This window comes from Fringilla coelebs (assembly GCF_963513975.1).
Source record: "Fringilla coelebs genome assembly, chromosome: 1".
Lineage (NCBI taxonomy): Eukaryota > Metazoa > Chordata > Aves > Passeriformes > Fringillidae > Fringilla > Fringilla coelebs.
Genome location: NC_140028.1, coordinates 134,151,078 through 134,171,864, shown reverse-complemented (window position 1 = coordinate 134,171,864; position 20,787 = coordinate 134,151,078). Strand labels below are relative to the sequence as shown.

At 35.7% G+C, this 20,787-nt stretch overlaps 1 protein-coding gene across 1 annotated transcript in view; it reads right to left on the bottom strand.

Annotated features, from left to right (window-relative positions):
* Positions 1 to 258: 258 nt before the first annotated feature.
* The window catches only part of PLXDC2 (plexin domain containing 2), a 247,175-nt gene continuing 226,646 nt past the window's right edge, over positions 259 to 20,787 (bottom strand). The window contains exons 13-14 of the mRNA XM_084214132.1: positions 14,067 to 14,227; positions 259 to 3,256 (exon numbers count right to left, since the gene is read on the bottom strand). Coding sequence (XP_084070258.1) covers positions 3,140 to 3,256; positions 14,067 to 14,227 — 278 coding nt within the window. The 3' untranslated portion in view covers positions 259 to 3,139. The remainder of the gene's footprint in view (positions 3,257 to 14,066; positions 14,228 to 20,787) is intronic.

Here is a 20,787-nt window from a genome sequence, read left to right as displayed (position 1 = left end):
AATAGCTGTTGGGATAAATGACTCTGTAAACAAGCATTTTTCTGAGTAAGATTCAAATGAAGGACCATTGGGAATGCTAGTGAAACTACTGTTTCAGACACTTGGATGAAAATTTATGAACTGTTCAAAAACATTTCAGCTGGATTTCTGAGAGAGGGCTATATGACATTTTTTCGGTCTGGGTCGATTAAACCTGCTGCTTTATAAAGATATAAGAATAGGATTCTTAGTTAATCTCAATATTTTATCAGACCTCTATATTAATGTTTGTATAATTTTTAATGTGGAAATTTTAATTATTAAAAAATTAGAAAACCAGATGGAATTACAAAACAGCAACAGATTCCTTAATTAACTTTTGCCTACTGGGATAAATAGAACATACCACAGAATATATCAAAGCAGACACCAATGAGACACTATACATCCATTAGTATGCAGGAGGTTTTCTCTTCAGATAGCAGTTCTTATCAGACATAAGCATATGCCTATCAATCTTATTAAATAAACCCAGCAACTCCTCATGTTATAATCCACAGCATGTAACATCATGGCAAAAACCTGAAGAAGTATTCTATGATGCTCCCCACAGACCAGTGAAATCTCCCACCTAAGTACATGAGGGGGACAAAAATGAAAAAAAAATGATTGCTATAATTTTATGAAGTAGTATAACATGTCAGCTAGTCTGCAAATACTAACAAACATCCTTCAGCTGTGAAGGGGCCTTAAACCAAAAGTAATCAAAACATCAGACTTAAAAATTGTTGACATATTTGTCTAATCATATCACAAATACTCTGTCAGCTCCATTGCATGACATGTATTACATACCTGGGTAAAAATAGGAGTGAATCAGATGAAGAGCAGACCTCTAAGCCCATAATAATATAAATCTTCTTCACTTATATGAAATATCCTTTGAATTTATTGCAGTACTACGTAGATTTTTGCAAATTCTTAGCATCATTTGCAAAGATGTTCTCTGAAATAAAAATGATTTCAAACAGGATTCCAGAAGCTCTACAATTGCTTCTTTTGGAATGAACCCCAGCTGATGATTTCCAAGATTCCCAGAAAAACTGATGATAATTATTGCACACCAAATACATTCCTACATGATGTGCACTGATACCTTTTTATTTAATAAAAATGAATGTCACCATATATATGTGCATACATTTGGTTATTGCTATCAGAATTAAAGCCTGCAATTTAAACCCAGCCTATTAGAAAAAGGGCTCAGCAGACCCACACAAATGGAAATGACTACTTGCCTACAGGTTTTTAACCAGGCTTCGAAACAATGTGTTTGTTAGTACCTTCAGATTAATATCAGTTAGTTTTTGAACAGTTTCAATTTCATGCTAGATGCTTCAAACCAGATGAAAATAAAAATGTGTTACCCAAAACAAAAGAATACAGAAAATACAGTATTGTAGTATTTACTGAACAAAATAACAAAAATCATGTTTGCTTTTTTTTTTTTTAAACAGCGTTAAGTAATCAAATTTAGGCCATACAAGCATGAAGAAATGTAAGTAACTGTACTATCAAGGTGGTATCTACAACTTTTTTAAACGGCTCAAAATCCAAAACCACAAATGTTGTCTACCTCACTTAAAAATCATTCAAGTGCCTTGCACAGTATGTAAAAAAATTGATAGTAAATGACTGCTATGAAACGTACATGCAGTACCTGAATTTTATATTTCAATACTTCAGGCCCAGATCATCAAAGCATTTATGTTTCCACTCCTTAGGGAAGCTCTGGGTCTCCATGTATATTTACCCCTTCCCTGAAAGGAGTAACTGTTTTTGATGGTGTGAATTTATAGTCTTGTCTTTCCCTGTGCAGGGAGGGAAAGGGTCAATTTTACAGAAAGAATGGTTCCAATAGGCAGAAAGTTTATGGACTGCAGCTACATGAACCACCTTCCCTACACAACATAAAAATATTCTAATATTAAGGATTATTTTACAACTCTGTGGAAATATGCAGTAATGCAATTCATTTCCTTTGTCTGGATGACAAAAATGCAGTCTTAACAGTCACAAGAACCCGCCTTGTGTTAGCTATAAAAAAAAATATATTTATATATATATTTATGCAACTACTATGTGCATTAAACAAAACCACTGTATGAATCAGCAGGGTTCAATAACACTTGTATCTGAATCTCTGGAAGGGGTGCATTGAAGTCTATGGTGCTTCTCAGTAAGGACTCACAATGAAATGGCAAAGAATAGAAACCCATTTATTTTAAATCTTATTTTTCTTACCCCATTGCCTAAGAAATGGTCCATAAGCTCTCTGGCAGCTAAAAGGATCTGTTGCCTTTATTTCAACCTACTGCTGAGAAATGAAAAATACACCTTAATACAAACCTGGTAATTCACTTTTTTTCAGTGTTTTAGGGAACACTGAAATTGAACATCAGCCAAACATCATTGTGAACTCCCATGAAATAATTCCACCATCATGAAAATTCTCTGCTGTCTTCAGTTTTTACCAATCTGCGTACCATGAGTTGTTTATCAGCCTAGTAACCAGCAGTGTACAAGAAACATTGTATTATTCCTGGAAAGCATTTACACTGTGACTCACTCAGGTTGGCAGGTCGATTTAGAATTGAAAAGTGTATTTCACATCTGCTTATATAAATGTTGGAAAATTCCTTTTCTTCTTCTTCACCTGTCTTAGGATACTTTTATCAATCACACTGTGATCAATGCCCTTTGCACTGAAATGGTACAGATTTTTTCCTCAGTCTTTGAGATAACAGAGAAGAAGACTTGAACCAAAGGGCAACACCCTTGTGCACCAAAGCTTTATTATATTTCTGATTACTGTGCATCCCCACACCTAAAGCAAATAACATGGCACTTGTGCCACGGTTCTGATACTGTAGGTGTCCACTGACAAGTGTTCTGCATGAACCATTGTGTCTCTGTCCACTAACAAAAACTACTGCGCAGTAGTAATCTGGTATCTTAGATAGTTTTTCTTCTTGGACAAAGTTTATCCAGAATCTTCTTTCTATCAGGCTACAGCAGCTTAGGGCTCCTTTTCTTTAAAGAGAGGCAAAATAAATGTCTTACACCTGTAGGCCAGTACTGGTGTTCTGTCCCAGAAATTTTAGCACTGCTCTGATACGATGAACCCTTCTTTTTCTCCCACTGGTTCCACCTCAGCATAGGCAGGATGTCCAGATCCTCTTCTGAATTTCATTGCTGGCCATCTGCTTGGACGTCTCTGCAACAGCAATAAAAAAAAGAAACTTTTATGAAAGGTACTACAATAAATTGTTAATAAAAAGATCTAACAATATCCTGCAATTTTGACCTCTCATACTAAACCACACTCCCTGTAGTTGTTACAGGAATAGAAAGGCACAGTTCAGCAGCAGCAAAAGTCAGAGGAATTAATACCTCTCTTTAAATTTATGGGGGATGACTGTTCTCAAACACATAAACAATTACCACTACTCTTAGCAATGAAGAGGATGAAATAGCTCCTGTCTAAAATGGTTGATTATTGGATTTGTCACATAAAGAACTGATGCTGCACTAACCTCTAGAGGATCTGTTCAATACCCTTCCTTCCTAGTTCTGCACGGGAATTTCCCAATATACTCTATGCCATGGGAAAATATGTGGCAGAGTTGACAGGAACTTTAATTTAAAAATTATTTAGGATAAAACTCTGGCACGCTTATGCAGGACTCTCAAAATAACAACTTACTATTTCAAGTGCCATAATTTCTACTTGAGTAGTTTACTTTGATGGTTCAAATAGAAGCAACATTTTTATTTAAACTTTTAAGTACTTTGGGTACAAGAGCCTTAAGAAGTCCTAACCAGTTTCCACTAGGATCTTGGGCGCCTGCTTTAGAAACAGCTAATAAACAGAGAAAATAAAGAGTTATTTTCTAGGGCAGATGAAACAATTCCTGTATTATCATGATATCTCTAGGGAAGAAAAGTACTTTCAACAATCTCTATTTTCAAATGAATTAAGGTCAGGTAAGGCTCAGATTTTAGGAGACTGTTCTGAGACTATGTCAAAGGGAATAGCTTTCAAGAAAATAGGGAAACTCCTTCATGAAGTCAGTGAGAAGAAAAATCTTTCCTAAAAAGATTTTTCCCTATTGAAAATTTTATCTGCCAAATATACTGATTTATTTCTCTTTACTAACAAGAGTTATAATCTGCTTGGAAGGAGGGCAAGAAATACAACAACATATATAGAAACATTGCAGGAAAATGAGAGGAGAATCAATGAAAACAAGTTATAGCCTATATTTTCATTGACAGCTCAAAAGCTAAATAATTTTACTTTATGATCTTTATTCTGAATATAAACACTGCATTTGATTTTCTGTCCCTATAATACTCCATTTTTATTTCCTTTCAATCACAAAGGAGACTTCATGCTGCTGAAGGGTGTTTTGGTGGCCATGGAACAGCCATAGCCATTGATGTTTTGCTGGGACTGGTGGTGCTGTTGGGTAGGACTCACTAAAGAAATCTTGAGGTGTGACTGGATCTTTTTCCCAACAAACCACACAGCTGATTGCAGGTTCAGCACAGTCTTCCTCAGTGACCATTTTCAGGAAGCTATCTCATAAAAACAACTGCTTCCTTTTCCTCCAGTTGCAGGATCAGGTTACTTTTGAGGCATTCAGAGCTAAATTCTGTTTGGCAGGTAATTTAAAATACCAGACTTTTCAGGGCAGCACCTTCCTACAAAATAGGAAGGCAGAACACTGTCTTCTTTAATGGATGTCTCTTCCTAACAAGAAAACTTAGTCTATTCAAACTTTGGAGAGTTCTACCCAAGCTTGATTCTACCCAAGCTTAATTTTTAAAATTAAGAAGGACAGTTTGGTTACTGCTAAAGAAAAAGGTCATATTCTGTTCTCAGGCTCACTAAAGCAAACCAAGAATAATGCAATTAAATATAAAGGGTTTATTTCAGATTTACACTGGTACAAATGAGAGAGGAATTTGATGGAGAGGTCTCTAATGAAAAGGGAAAAGGAGAAACCACTGGAAAACTAGCAGGAAAGAATAACTAGAAACGGTACCAAATGGTGACACGTAAGGATGAGCTGGGTTTTAATATACTAAGTTGCTTCCTAATTTAATTTTAAGGTGTACCTATGATTAGTTACTACTTCATTGCTAAATTGGTGATAGATAATAAATTTACCATTTTGTACTACTCTTTTTAATTGGCCTTCCAGATGATTAGTTATGGAACAGTTGTGTATCAGTTTTAATGATACAAGCCTTAAGACATAAATATGAGTTGTTTTTCCAGAAATAAAGCAAAAGACTTGAAGGTCATATTCTAATATTGCAGTTACAGTTTTCTGTGGTTTCTTGTCACGTCTGAGGTGAGACTTTCCCTTTACAGTGATTGTTTAATTTCAGCTTCATTATCTGCATGTTGACAGTTTTAAAAGCGAGCACTGACTAATTATCAATTCATTGCCTTATGTAACCCCTTGAAAGCTGTAAAAATATTTCAGTTTTAACTGAAAAAAACCAAAAGTAACTTGATAGATGTTGGGAGATACAAAGTTCTTCTGTTTACTGAAGCTGCTCAGGAAATACTGAATGCATTCTTCCTCTTTTTTCTCTGTGAAGACTATTTAAAAACCAGAAAAAAACCCTATCCCCAAACAAACCATCCAGACAAAATGCACCAAAAAACCCACCAAACCAAAACCAAACAGGGAGAAAGCAAGTGGGTACTTAATTAACTAATTCCCAATTTTAGCAGGAAAAAATATGTTTCTTCATCTGGAATAAGAACACTAAAGGAAATCCTCTGAGCTGTGGCTGGAGAGCTGTAACTCCTTCTTCCTTTCAGGGTATGACAAAGCAGGAAAACAGGACTAGTATTTTTTTTCATTTTTTGAAGCTTCCTTTAGTTCACTATTTTAAGCAATGAAGTTGACAGAAAAGCACTTGTGACCCTACACGACCAGGATGCAGAAGAAATATGTTGAGATGCAGGAAAATAATTTATGATATACATTAAAAAAGTTAGTTCCTACTGATAAAGATAAAAGGAAAAAAAAATCCAGCAGTTGGATAATCCATGGAAAGTGAGGTCTACTTTTCATTTTCCTACATTATGTCTGTCTACACCATTTCTGGTGGCTGTGCAGGATGTTTGACTTCCTGCAGCAATACAAAGACTAAAATAAGTATATTTATATCCATCTTGCAGAAGAGACAGAATTTATACCATTTTTATTACTTCTGAAGGAAAGCCAGAGGGAATTCCACCTATTAAAACTAAAGGGTAGAGACTGAAATAACTTCTCACTCTGGTTGCAAGGAAAGATCTCCAAGTATATTCTTCTTTTTGATCACTTTCTTCTTTTGACATCTTTCAATATCAGGGATTTTTGAACCTTTTAAGTCCTTGCTTATCCATGAAAATCATATGATCTCACTTGGATGTTAAAAAGGATGGGTTTGATACATATCTGAGCACAGTTAATTGAATATATTCTAAATAAAATTCAGTTGTTATGAACTGAACATGGTTTCTAGTGTTACAGTCAATTTTTTTTAAGGTTGCTAGCTGTAGACCATCTTATTTCCTGCTGAGCAGTAACCAATACTACAAGATCAGTTACAGGAGGAAAGACAGTTGTATAAAGTTGTGTTGAAATATTGGTATCTGAAGACTGATATGCCCTGCTTCTGAGAATTTTTGGTGCTAACATTATTTCTCTAAAATTTATTCAATTTTAAACTTTTCTTCTGAGATGGTAATTTATCAAAAGCAATTGTAATAATGTATATTTTGTTAGCTGCAGCAATTTTAAGCTTTTACATTTCCTTTCATAAATCTGTATGAAGACAAGTTTATACCAGTAACGGACTGAAGGAACTTGGCAACAGGTATTACATATTTGATATTTTTACATCCTAGCCTCTGTTATCACCATCCCATCCTTAGTCTACATTTCTCTAGGTACACAAAAATGGAATGAGAACAATTCTGTACACATCTGCAATGTCAGAAGAGCAGTGAAGGAAAACAGTAATGAAATATTTGCCCTTCTGTCATCTCCTCAACCCTGTCACACACGTTTTGTCCTGAAAGATTTGTAAAGCACTATCAAAAATTTCTTTGTATATTTCAACCAACATAAAATCCCAAAGTGCTTGAGCTTGCATCAGCTCTTCATTCCTATTCAGCAGTAAACTTGAACTGTGGATTTCATCAAGACATGCACACTCTTTATAAAACTGAATTTACTGAGTATAAATACTTGACATAGCATGAGAAGGTCAATCTTTCAAAGTCTTGACTCTCAGAGCTCCCTTGTAAACTTGATTTACCACTAAACTACACAAAAGCTGAAGTTATTGAGTACCTTTTAGACTGAATGCTGCGGCACAACTTTGTCTCCTTTATGTATTGATTTTTTCCTATATTTCAGTCTTTCAAACTTCCAGAGGACTGGTTCACTCTGTCTACTGAAGGGCTGCATCTTGCATTTCCACTGATGTCAAATTATTTGTCTAATTCAGGAGTATAGGCACATTTAAATCTATTTAAAAGCTGTACTCTTTAACCACACTTTGTCAGAAGGCCTATTTAACTCTGATGATATGGAAACATGCAAATATGGACTTATCAAAATTCCATATTTATTGTCAAAACTTCAGAAAAACTGTTATGAATTACTAAAATAGATTAAGAAAAAGGGAACAAAACTATAGTAAAGTCTTACTGAGTGACTAAATGTTAATCTGATATTATTCAGGACTCATCAGTCCAAGTTCCTGGCCAGTGGTAATCTGCCTCAGTAGTCAGGGCTTTGGTTTCTTGTGAGAAGTAAAGATCTTTCTGTTACCAATTACCTTGACCATAACATGTATTTTTGTGTTCAAAGTTACCTGAAATTTTTGCATTAGTCTTTAATGTCTTCTAGAAACATCCAATTTATTTGACAAATCACAGTCAGAAGTAGATGAGGCTACAGATATCTGAAACTATACTTCTGATATATATTCCCAGGAACAGGAAAAGAACAATTGCCTGACACCATGTTAAATTCATATTTTGAAGAAACTGTTCTAAATAAGGATTGCTTCAGACTTAAGATTTAGTAGAGTCATTTACAGGCCTCATTTATTTTTCTTTTTGAGAGAAGTACTTGTTTAACATATCTTTTTGTGATTTAAACCATCTTTCTATAATGTTTTTGCAGTCTTATGTTCATCTGAGGAGCTGGCTGCTGAAGGACGAGAAACAGAATGCCTCCTTCCTCTACACCTTTGACTTTTATTGTCAGTGTTGATTATTTATTTTAGTGCTTCTCCCTTGTGGTCGATTCAGGTTTCCCTTCTGAACTGCTGGTTCCTTCTGAGCTTGATAAGCTTTGGAAAAATAACTTTACTATCAGTACTAGGCAATGACAGTCAGATCAACGACAATACTCCAAATGCCAGGACTTCAAAAGAAGAGAAGAAAAATGATACCTATTCTCTTCTTTTTAATCATCCTCTCCATGAAACACAATTCAGCCTAAACATCTGAACAAAAACTACTTGATGACCATGTTAAGCCTATTTCAAACTAAAAGCATAATCCCCTATAAAAAACAATGGGCCATATCCCAGAAGAAAACAGCAAATCTGTGTGAGCTCCATCAGCTGGCTTAGACAGCCGATGATCCCATTCTTTTTACAAAAATACAAAACCCCTTCTTTTCTTTAAATCTATCTCCTATTTACTTCTTGTTTTCTTGAAGATATATGCTGCATTTGTGACACGAATACAGAAACCTAGAAATGGTACATGGAAAACATGGCTGGATGTTAAATCTGGCTCTTATTTGTGGTGTGCTGTTACAAGCAGAGAAGTAAAATTGTGACCCAGGAATGTCCATTTATTTCCTGAGTTCTTACCAAGAACTTCAACACTTTAAACTATTTTCTCATATTATTTTCTTCCGCTAAGCAGATGGGGGATGAGCAGAAGATCAAAATCTGAAAAATTCTACTGCTAGATATGTGTGCCAGTGAATGTTTTCAGATACAATCCCCTATACAGCCCATCATTTAAAAAACCCCCAATAATTAGGGGGGGTTATAGTCCAATAATTAGGGGCAATAATAGTCTGTTTTCTCAGACCACCCCAGCTAGAGCTCAGTATTTAGAAATCATCCTCAGTTCATGCTAAGAGTCTACATACTGTCAGCTTGAAGTGAGACAGAGTTAAATGACAGGAATGCAGCTCTTTTCATGCTGGTGGTCTTTATGCTAAAAATCAGTCCCAACCTTATTTAATTTACTAGCAAATACATAATTTAAGTTAAATCAAGGACATAATTTAAGTTGAACCAAGAGGAGTTAAGGTGCATTCTCCATGCTCTGATCACATACTATTATGTGTTTGCTGAAGATCTGCAGCTGTTTCTTCCTCCCTCCTTGTCTCTTTCCTGAAGGTCACTCCTTGGCTCGATAGCACCAGTTCAACTCTCTGTGTGGCCATTTAAACAGATTCCTGAAATTATCCATCTTAAACATCCAAGATGAGGTAAAACAAACAACAAAAAAAGACACAGGTATGTGCATGTGTGTAAGTGTACATGTATGTTTCTAAGCAGCTGAACCAGTAAAATAAGGCTCTGACATACTGCCAAGGAGGCTGGGAACATGAAGGCAAAAGGTATGACCCTCAAAATAGGATCTTAACTCAAAAGAGTGTTAATTTTTAACCACAAACACCCACACTGCTCTTCAGTGTGTGACATATTAACTACTATTAATACATACACAGCCACTAATGCAAAAGCTCTGAATTCATTCAAATTCTTAGAGCTTCCGAGTCCACAAATGTTAGTAAGTTTTGTAACTATAAGGTGAATACAAGAGAAAGGCTCTTTTGCCTGAGGTTAAGAAGGCCTAATTTGACATCCTGAATACAAGTATACTACATAAATTAGTCAATCAATCAATCAATCAATCACTTTTCATAAATGCCATAGCTAGTGTGTAGTGATATATGTTATAGCTAGATTTCTGACATACACTTTGTTGAGAAAGTAATGAAAAGCATTATTTGACACGTATGCTACTTTACAAAAATCAGTCCAAATCAGCTCAAAGTACACTCAAGAGGCACAGGATTCCTCAAGTTAAGAGTATGTAATGTGATTAAAGAGAGGAAACCATCGGCAACTAAATAAAATTCAATGGAGAGGAAATACTGCAAGGTTAATGATAAGTAAATAAAAAACCAAGACATGCAACATCTCTTCTGTCACTCTGCCAGCTAATCTTTTGTCAATATTTACTCTTAGATCTTAGCAAGAGCCTGCATTCATTGGAACTTTGACTGATGCTCCCTTGACTTTAAAAGCTGATAATTTGTTCAGTCTCTGGGCCACCAGAGAAGTGTCCAACCTAAACAATGAAACACAAGTTGAACAGTGTAGAGGCTGGAGGAAACAGGAAAACAATGAATTTAATTTGAGTCTTCTACACACCTAACAAAAGTGGAACATTTTTGAAAATGCGTTGAACTGTCTGGATGGTATTGTTTTAAAATTGCACACTACCAGAGGAAAATTGAATAGCACTGGTATTTAAGACTTCTCACACTCTTTGTTCAAAATAGCTATCTTTATTCCTGATGGGGCTGCACATGTGTGTTTTGCTCAACAGGCATGAACAAAAACCCCTAGAGAAATATTTTCATCAGACTTAAAGTTAAAAAAAGTAATAGAATAATGATACTATGTTCTAAGACAATAGCTTTTGTAATAAATTGTATTTTTCTTGGCTTTTGTGCTTTGTTTATTTAAACCAACTATCCTGCACCCAGGATATCATTTAATGGTGTTCAGAGAGATTGCCTTTATCAGTGCAAGGGTAAGCAGCACAAAGTCTGGCTGTATTTATTCTTATCTGGGAGAGCTCACTTCATGACAAACATGAGCTGGATTTGAGATGAGCTTTGTGAGAACCTGAGTGAGGAGGTAAGCGAATATTGGGTGATATCTGCAGAGAACACAAGGAAGAAAGAGACTTAAAGCCTCAGATACAGGATCAGTTTATTACACTGTTCTTTATTCAATAACTACTCATGACTATAAAACTCATGACTAAAAATTCCTTACATAGCCCTTAACCTAAAAAGCCCAACAAAATCTGATTGAAAATGACATTTTACCTACCAACTAGTGACAGTATCTTAGATGTAAAAAGAAGTTTCTCTATTAATTATATTAGAATTTTGAATGAGTGCTATGTTTAATGTCTATATGATGACTCCATAAAATAACTTCTTTAAAAGTAAATAAATAAATAAATAAATAAATAAAAACTGCGCCAGGTTCCTGTTCCTTCTTTTAGCCAGCCTTAGAGTTATATTAATTACTAATGATAGATAAACTGATGTGGATCTTGATTTGGCTTGAAGACTTGATGGCAGACTAAGTAATTTTTTAGACATCTGAAGGAGGGAGATGCCTGTCCATCTGTCACATCTTGTTTTAACTGTGCAACGTGCTCATTAATCAAGAGACTCATAGGAAACAGTATTATTTTCTGAAATATTTATGTGCTTGTTCTTATTTCATGACCAAGCCCATGGCAATCCTCTTGAGCTCTTTTCCTAGAATGGTAACATCAGATCCATATTTCATTCATTTCCCATAAATAATGCAGCTTGTCTTCTGTTCTGTGTGGGCTGTCATGTTATCTGCAACAGTTTACTCAAATATTTTTCAATTGCACAAAGGCAATAAGGACTGATTTCTTGTAACACTGGCCTATTTATACCAGTTTTGCCTGATTATTTTTTGAACTTCATTTTCAAAAGGCAAGTATGAGAAGATATTTTCTTCTTTGCATTGGAAACATATAAATCCTATAGTTCAGGTGAATATAAGAATAATGCATTCTACTCATTATTCTTTTAATTGATCAAACAAATTTTTTCTTTGAAAATTAAATTATTAAACTTATTAAAAGAAATTTGATTTCTGGAATAGATTACCTTGTTCAGTTCTAGACTTATGATACCAAAATAGTTTTAAAGTTTTGAAATTTGTGTAAGCATTCTGAGGTACAGTCATCCCCTATTTCATTCCTTGTGATTTTCCCACTACATCAGTGTTTGCACCACCCCTAGGGAAAGCCCATACCTTCATGACTACTACTTCTTACAATTCTTGCTAATGCCTAAATGCCTATCCTTCACAAGTTCCACAATTATCCTAGTAACCAATAGAGAATGTAGGTTATACCCTGTTTTGAATAAATTTTATTTTGACTGATTTTTCCTTTATTTTATACAGAAGTGTTTTTCTATTTGTTCTAAATCACTACATTGCTTGCTGAAAGACATGTTAGCTGGGACTAATAATAGGTGCCATTACTCAATCTATTAATCTAAGGATTAGATTCAGTGGAATGAGTTTAACAACACTGATTAAGACACCTGTGTTTGCATGATTAGTATGATATCAATGAACTAAATAAGTTAACATGCCCTTACTACGTTTAAAACAGACAAACAAAAATGTGTATTGTAATTTGGGATTCTTCTCTTGTTAAAAAGTAGTGTTGCCATTTACTTAGCCTTTTCTATCACATCATGGCAGATAAGACACTTGCTTTTAGTAAAGTGAAAGAACAGAAATTCAATCCATATAAATTTAATCTGTGTATGAAAAAAAAGAAAGGGACAAAACCTTCTGTTTCATACAAGGACTTCAGTGGAATTTTTTTTGTCTATATCAACAGTGAACTGCCTTGAAATGCTGCATAAACATGAGAAAAAACTATGTGTTATTATATGGATTCTGTTCCCTGATGGTTAGCACAGTTACATTACTAGAACAGGAATACTGATCAACAATTCATTCTGATTTCTGTCACTACAATTCCATCCAAGAAGAATATTTATTATCATATTATGTTAAAGATGAATCATTCTGTTCACGTTCATGTCTCACTTCAATTGTCATTGCTGTCACTAAGAATAAATGTCTACATCTTCCTGGTCCAGGCTATTACACAAGCAATCCCTAAGGTATGTCCCTAGTGACACTTCCAGGGGTTTTGCATCTTCACTGTTGTCCAATACTAAGTCTCTGGGCTCTTCATATGAAGGGAATACCACCAGTGGGGGCTATGAACAGTCATCCCTTTCTTTTATGTTCAGCAAATCTGTATTTATCACAAAGCAGGGGAATGTTGATGAATTAAAGAAACCACAAGGAGGTGTAGGTATTCATGGGTTTTTGTGGACAGAAAAGCCTATGGAGAATTTTCCTTTCCCATATTTTTGTCTACAGCAGAACTGAACTGACTAAATGTCAGCATCTGCAAAAAGGGTATCTGCAGCTAAGGTAGCTATGTGTATTTGAGGGAGAAAAATGTCAATTTATCTAATCCTAAAGGGGATGTCTCAAATAGGGAAGATGAATCATGATCTAAAAGAGTCTGTTTCTCTCTACACTAATAGAAAGAAGAAATTATAGATGTTAAAAATTAGGTGAAAATAATCTTTTACACACTCTAAAAAAAGGGTAAAAAGATTCTTTTAAATGGTTTAAGGAACAGCTAATATAGATTTCCAGCTAAAAACAAACTAGAAGTCAGCTCTTCTGTAGAATTAAAAATGAATACTTTTTTCCTCCCCTCTCACAGGAAAATTATAGAAAACTTATATGTCCTGAAAATGGCAGTGCACAGGAAAGGTAATGGAAAAATGCTGTTGTGAGGAAAATGAAGGACAGGAAAGAGAAGCAGTGTGATATCTGACATACATCTCTTAGATATATATGTCCTGTCTACAAGCAAAAGAAGTAATAGCAATGGTAGCTAAAGGAGCAGAGTGACAAGCATGCTAAGAGCAAAACAATATCCCCTGCTAGGCGAGCTCCTTTTCTTCAAAGATTACACTCTGAACACGAAGACCCTTTTTGATTCAGTTAAGAAAGATCTATTTTGGAGTCTCCAAATACCCTAACCAAGAGACAGGACTAGTGACACAGTGTTGCTCTTGTCTTACCTCTATAAAGAAGAGACTAGCTGCTGATGTTGGATGATGATACATGTAGACAGTCACGAGGATGGCTGCAGCCACCACGAGGACCAGCACTAGGATGCCGACAATTAACCCGGCGTGAAGCGTTCCGCCTTTCTTCTCCGCCGCACTGTCGTCTGTTGAAGCTGACAAAGAGCACACTTCTTAGCACTGTAACTCATGCCTTACCCATCCCATTACACAGATGGCAACTGAGCATTTCCTTTTTCTGTGTTACATGCACCTCATTTTCTACAGCCCAAGTTGGAAAAAGATATTAGATGTCTCTTTTCTACCACCGGGTACTCTCATAATCTTAATGAAGAGACTTTCAAATGTTTTACTGATTCTAATTCAATAAATGATATTAATATCCTTTCTTTTGAACTTAAAATGGACAGTCTGAAGTTCCTAATTGCCTTTATAATACATTTTGCTTTGATTTTCTTATAAAATTATTTCAATTGTCCCACAGAGAAAAAAGTACTAATTGAATACATTTTGAACATTTTATTTTTCTTTAAATATTCCAGTTGAGACATGCCACAAAACCTTATGAGGTCTAGGTATTAAACACATTCTGAAAGCCTTATTCATTAGCTTGTAGAAGAGTTTGGAACTGCTCTTTGCAACTGAATCAGCCAAAAGTGTAACAAAAGGATGCAAATATCCTGCAATATTTTGATCTTGGTTGCAATAGAATGCTTGTCATGTATTACAGAGGACCATTCATTACTAAACTTCATACCAAGAAGCCACTCATGCTATGCTCCTGTCAGGATAAAAGAGGGTTGTCTGTGTCACAAGCAACTTGTCAGCAGTGCTTCCAAAATAAGTGACTGAAAGGATTTCAACAACAGTGTAACCTCTGGGGGAAAAGTTTCTCAATATATCAACCAACAGCTGTAGAACTAGCTGTTCTTCATCATACTCCTGCATACAAGAATTGCTGTTCTGCCCACTTCTGCAGGCACAAGAGCCATTTAGAAGTCCTAGGTTTAAGAAATAGCAGTAGAGCTCTGGTAATTTGTCTTCACAAACTTCCATCATTCTGCTACATGTTCCTCACCCAGAGGGTTCCTGGGCACCTCAGGGAGGTGGTCACAGCACCAAGCCTGACAGAGTACAAGAAGCATTTGGACAATGCTCTCAGGCACACGGTGTGACTCTTGGGGGTGGCTCAGTGCAGGGCCAGGATTCGGACTCTCTGGTCTTTGTGGGTCCTTCCAACTCCTCATATTCTGTGGGCTTGTGTGATATTCCCACTGTTTTCTGCTTTTCTGGAAATTCCTCTAATCACTTTGATGTGTTACTCCATACAACACCTCTCTGGTCTTGCTTATGAGAAATTTTCTTTCAGGTCCACTTTTACATTTCCTCTCACCATGCTTGTTTGGCAAGTGGACTATAATAAAAATCATTGATATCTGCAACCATCTTTTTTGCTGTGCCATCCCCTTGAAATATTTGTTTGGTTGTCTTAGTGTGCTATGTTCTCCAAGTTTGAGTTTTTAATCAGGGAGAGACCTGGTTCATACAGGATCCAAGAACCAGATCTCTCCCTGATTAAATCCTACAAAGGGATTTACTTTGCTTTCTTAGAGCTTAGTTCATACAAATGTATAGGAGTTTTGAAATGGAAAATTCGGCGTCAGCTTATTTTATTATTTTATTTTATTTTATTTTATTTTATTTTATTTTATTTTATTTTATTTTATTTTATTTTATTTTATTTTATTTTATTTTATTTTATTTTATTTTATTTTATTTTATTTTATTTTATTTTATCAAAATACATACTGTGAACATTTCCAGGCAATTCTTTATACTGCAGCAGAGGAAAGAAGATATTACCTAGAGTGTGGAAGTTCTATTTTTCAAATTTTCAAAATTGTCTCCTAAAGGGTCATTAAAATATTTCCTGTTAGTTAGAGCACTACATAAAAAAGGGTGCCGGATTCATGGAGAAGACATGAAAGAAAGGTGATCAAAAAAAAAAGATTCTTCTTATATTCAGACAGCAGAATCTTTTGCTTGACATAACCATCAATATTCACTTCATCTGAGAACAGATGAATGGATAGAAACACCAGTCTTAGTTTCTGTTCATGCACTGTAACAATATTTAGTACTTGTACGTATTTTTCAAATTTCCATACAAATGGAAATAAAGTAACTGAAAGGCCTTCAGAAAAGGCCTGCTTGACTGTACATCCTCTTGGTTGGACTGCTAATTCCCACTGCTGAACAGTTCATTCTGAGTCACCCTACTGAGAGGGAACTGCTCCTGCAAAGGAGCAGAGGATTCATAGCTTGTTTGTATCATAATTATCTTTTTGACAGTTTCATACTCTTTACTTCAATGTCACATTTGTGCATCAAAAACTACTTTGTCACATGTACCCATTTTCAGGCCGACTTGCATTAAATGAGCAATTTGTATTGTTACTATGTTATGGCTGAAGGCATAACATTATATTCTGCATTTTAAAAAGTGCTGGACTTCAGCAAAGGTCCTAACCACTCTATAAAGGTCATCAATTTAATCCCTTTTGGTCTGATATTTTCTCAGCTTTCAGCATCCAGCTTTGCAAACTAGAACACACTCTCTTTGTAACAGCACAGGTGTCAACTGCCTGCCCAGATTTCTGCTAGTCAAGGGTGGAGCACTGTGTGGACATCAGTGCAGTGATCAGATTGCCAAATGCAAAAAAAAAAAAGAAACAAAAGAAAGGCTTTCCTTAAATTACATCAAGTTTAAGTAACTTGTATTTTCCATAAGGAAATTCAGTCCACTGACGCCAGGGCTCAAATACTCATGAGAAATTGATTTCACTCTCTTTACACAGAGACAATAAACAGTGTTGTCAACACTGAAAATACTCTTTGCTGCAAAATCAACTGTCAGTTCCTTTAAAATGCCACCAAGGGAAATAGATGAAAAAACAAGGACTTTGAAACTTTTTCAGGTGTAGAAATCTTACTAAGATTCTCACAGCATGTCTGTTGTTCCAGGCAAGGCTATACCCGTGGAAGGCTATTTGTTTTATAACCAATCCTTTCCCAAAAGGAGTTTTCTCTGTGGAACTTTCCCCAGACTTTCCTTTTCTTATGCTCAAGAAGAATTGTTGCATATAATATACTCTATATTTATAATGTCTTCTCAAACTCAAATGCATTAAACTTTGAAGCTGAAGGAGCCTGGTCCAAGGTCAGTCAGCTTCTCATTAGGTGCTGAATGACTGGATAGAATGAGCAAGTAGCCTTTTTTCCCTAATATAAAGGCAAAAAAAAAGTGAAAACACAATAAAAATGTTCCCGTTGTTTCCATGAGAAACACGTGAACTCTACATAATCTTTGATTTAAAATAACTATTATGTCTCCAGTTACTCTTGGGCTTGCTTATTTTAGAGCAGGAAAACAAAAAAAACCTCGAGGAATGAAAACTGAAAATCTTGTTTTGCTATGGCACACAGGACTGCGATGCTGACTTTAAGAGAACAAAGGTGTCTACAAATTGAGACTACTTTTTAGTGCTTGCAAACTGCTACTTGCTCTTTGTAAACACATTGAGGGTACATTGCCAACATTATTTTTCTCATAACTGCATATTAACCCTTGAGGTTTGTAAAATAATGAAATACAATATATTGTTTTTTATTTTCTAATTTTAAAGTTTACAAAAGGTTTCTACTGTGATAGTTTTATATATGAGAAAACAAAATTGTGATACATACATTTACACCTCTTATGGTATGAGATAAAAAAGAGTTTAATTTCCAGAGATTACAGTCGCTGTCTGTGAGAACAGAGATACAAAATATTTTACAGGAAAAATGAGGAAAAATAGATAAAATAGATGAATTACTGGTACTTCCTGGCTAGAAAATTTCCTTTATATAAAGTGATGTGGAACAAAAGGTGAATGACAGACAGAAATGTAGAATTTCATTGCAGACTTGGAAAATAAAATTTTGCTCTTCCCTCCAAAAAGGCATTCCTTTTTGCTCTTGCATTTTGATCAGATGGTAAAATACCATGTGGAAAAAAACCATTGGATTTGAACCTCCAATTCAATCTCACTTTTATGCATCATTAAGGGATAAAACACAATACCTTATCTGACCCTCCTGACTGACACACAAAGCCAGGGATATAGATGATTTAAACAGCAGCAATCAGCCTGAAGAAGATAACTCAGTCCCAGACTAGGTTCTTTTCTCCCCTCTTTTTATCAGAAGAATTCATTTTCTCCTTTTTGGTCAGCAAAAGAGCAGAAACCTTCTCTTGCTGCATATTCTGGGGCAACTACAGATCAGGTTCACTCACCACCCCTCCACCCTATACATGTATAATTGCAAGCCTGGAAACTGTATCACTCCTGTTTGCATGACAGTGGGTATGAGTTAATAGGCTCATGCAAGAGGGAGGATGTCATGTTTAGGGCAGCTGAGCACACAGGCTTACAGGTACAGGGAGCTCAATAGAGCCACCAGAATTTCCCCCTCTTCCAGGCCTCCAATAACATCTGGAATGTGAATCTACCAGGAGACTCCGTGCTTTATGGGGCAGGTATATGGTTCTTCACACACAAGGTTTTTCCCTGTACATAACACAGATTCCTGAAAAGATGATTAATGGCCTGTGGGAGGGAATAAGGCAATGTGCAGTTGGAAGGATTCTCCAGAGACTCAAGGGAATTCCTATAAAATTTTTCTCTCTACCTCTTTTAGGAACATCACGCTCTGGAGTTCTCAACTTATTCACAGTAATGGAGTGTGATTTTCTTGATTTGTGGGTTCAATCCCTTAGCATTTGTTAACATTTTGAGGTTAAGCCATTGCTCTACTTGGTTTCATGATGATTTATTAAGTTATGGCTCAGCTAATGCTTTAAAAATTGATTTTCAATTGCATGTAAGAAGTGAAAGGTGGTCTCTGAGTGAGAATATTATGAACTACAACACACAAAATCAGAATTCAGTATCAGGCTTTGCTATCAATTTTCTGTAGGACCCAGGGCAACTCAGTAAGTCTCTCCAAGACTGATCAACTGCTTAGTGTAGTAAATTGATGAAAGTCCATTACAATCAAATCCCTCTGTATATAGGATGACAGTACTCCAAATATGTTAGCTAAGGGCTTTCATTCTTCTGCTCTAAAATATCACCTAATGCTACAACAGTTGTTATTTGTATTAATTTTAGTATTTTACTTTGAGCTGGTTGAGACCGTGCAAGCCATTACAATATGTAGTACCATCAAAAAGTTGTCATCATGAAGCTCAATAAGTACCATGAAGGACCACACGATTTACCTGTAAAAGCAGCTGATTCAAATTCAGATGAAAAAAAAAGTTAGCTATTTATAAGAATTTCCATTCTGTCACCCCATTGACTCCCCTTAACCTTACTGAAAGCAAACACAAGACAATAAGGCAAAGCAGGTAAAGCACTCTAATGCTGTGTCTAATGCCTGTAGAGTTACTCACAGAGTGCCCACCACACCTTTGGGACACAGAACAGCTTCAGGTATTTCAACTTCAATGCAAAATGCACAACTATATGAGCTTTCCTTCACCTGACCTTCATTTTTGCCATTCTTTACAGCGACCATTTGCCATTCTTCACAGAGAAGATTGGAGAATGGTACTGACTGCAAAACTGGCTTAACTCCACGTAGAATAGGAAACTCCATGTAGAATAGGAAATTAGAGACAGAAGATCACAGGATCTTTGTGTGCCCTAGCTGTCACATTGCCATAGCACTGTGACAGCAACAGGAGCAGATGATAAAACACTAAAGAAAACAGCCTTTTCTTAAAAGTTTATGCAGTTTTTTGTAGTCCTCCTTAAGATCTGCACTTAGAGCTACATGGGGTTTTCCCATTAACTCTTTGATATGGTACAAAGTCAAGAAAAAGTAAATGTGTGACTAACAAAGTCAGCTGTGTGCCTTTCCAACAAAGTCATGAAAACTGTAAGAGCAGAATACCATACATCATTTTATATCTGCCTTAGAAAACCAAAGACAAACAAAACTAGTATGCTAGATTTCAATATATATTGAAGTGTCCACACACAGCTCCTCTGGCTTTTTAACATCATGCTTCCTCAATGGGATATATAAGGCTTAATATGATGAAAAATGCCCTTTTTTGCTCAAGGAGAAAGTGATATTTTATTTCTTGGGGTTATTTGACAATAAAACTGGGATGTAGTTGAGATGCAAAAATTCTGGAGAAGGCATAACTCTCTTGTTATAAGAAACATTTAGGTACAATTCAAAGTACCATGAAGCAAGTGAAAAACAACAGTTTATTTATGCAACTAAAAAGAATAAAGATTATTGATGCAATATTCAATTTTTTTAAAACAGAATAGATGAGTCCAGCACTTTTCATTTTTTACTTGATTTAAAAAGCATGCATGTAGCCCACTGGCCACTGCATATAATATGTAAGATATATTTCTTCCTGTGTCTGATGCATGAGGAAGTTGGGAATATTTATCTAACAGGCTGTTGCTTTTCTCCAAGCTTGTGTTCTTGGCTTTGGCTCAATTTCAGTAAGATATCTGCCATCAGACACGAATGTAATACCATACTGAACCCCAGCAAAGCTGTACAGGCTTTCCTTAAATCCCAAGTTTTCCTGGGAAGAAAGGACTTGAATTATACTTGGCCCATCATTTCAGGTTTCATACAG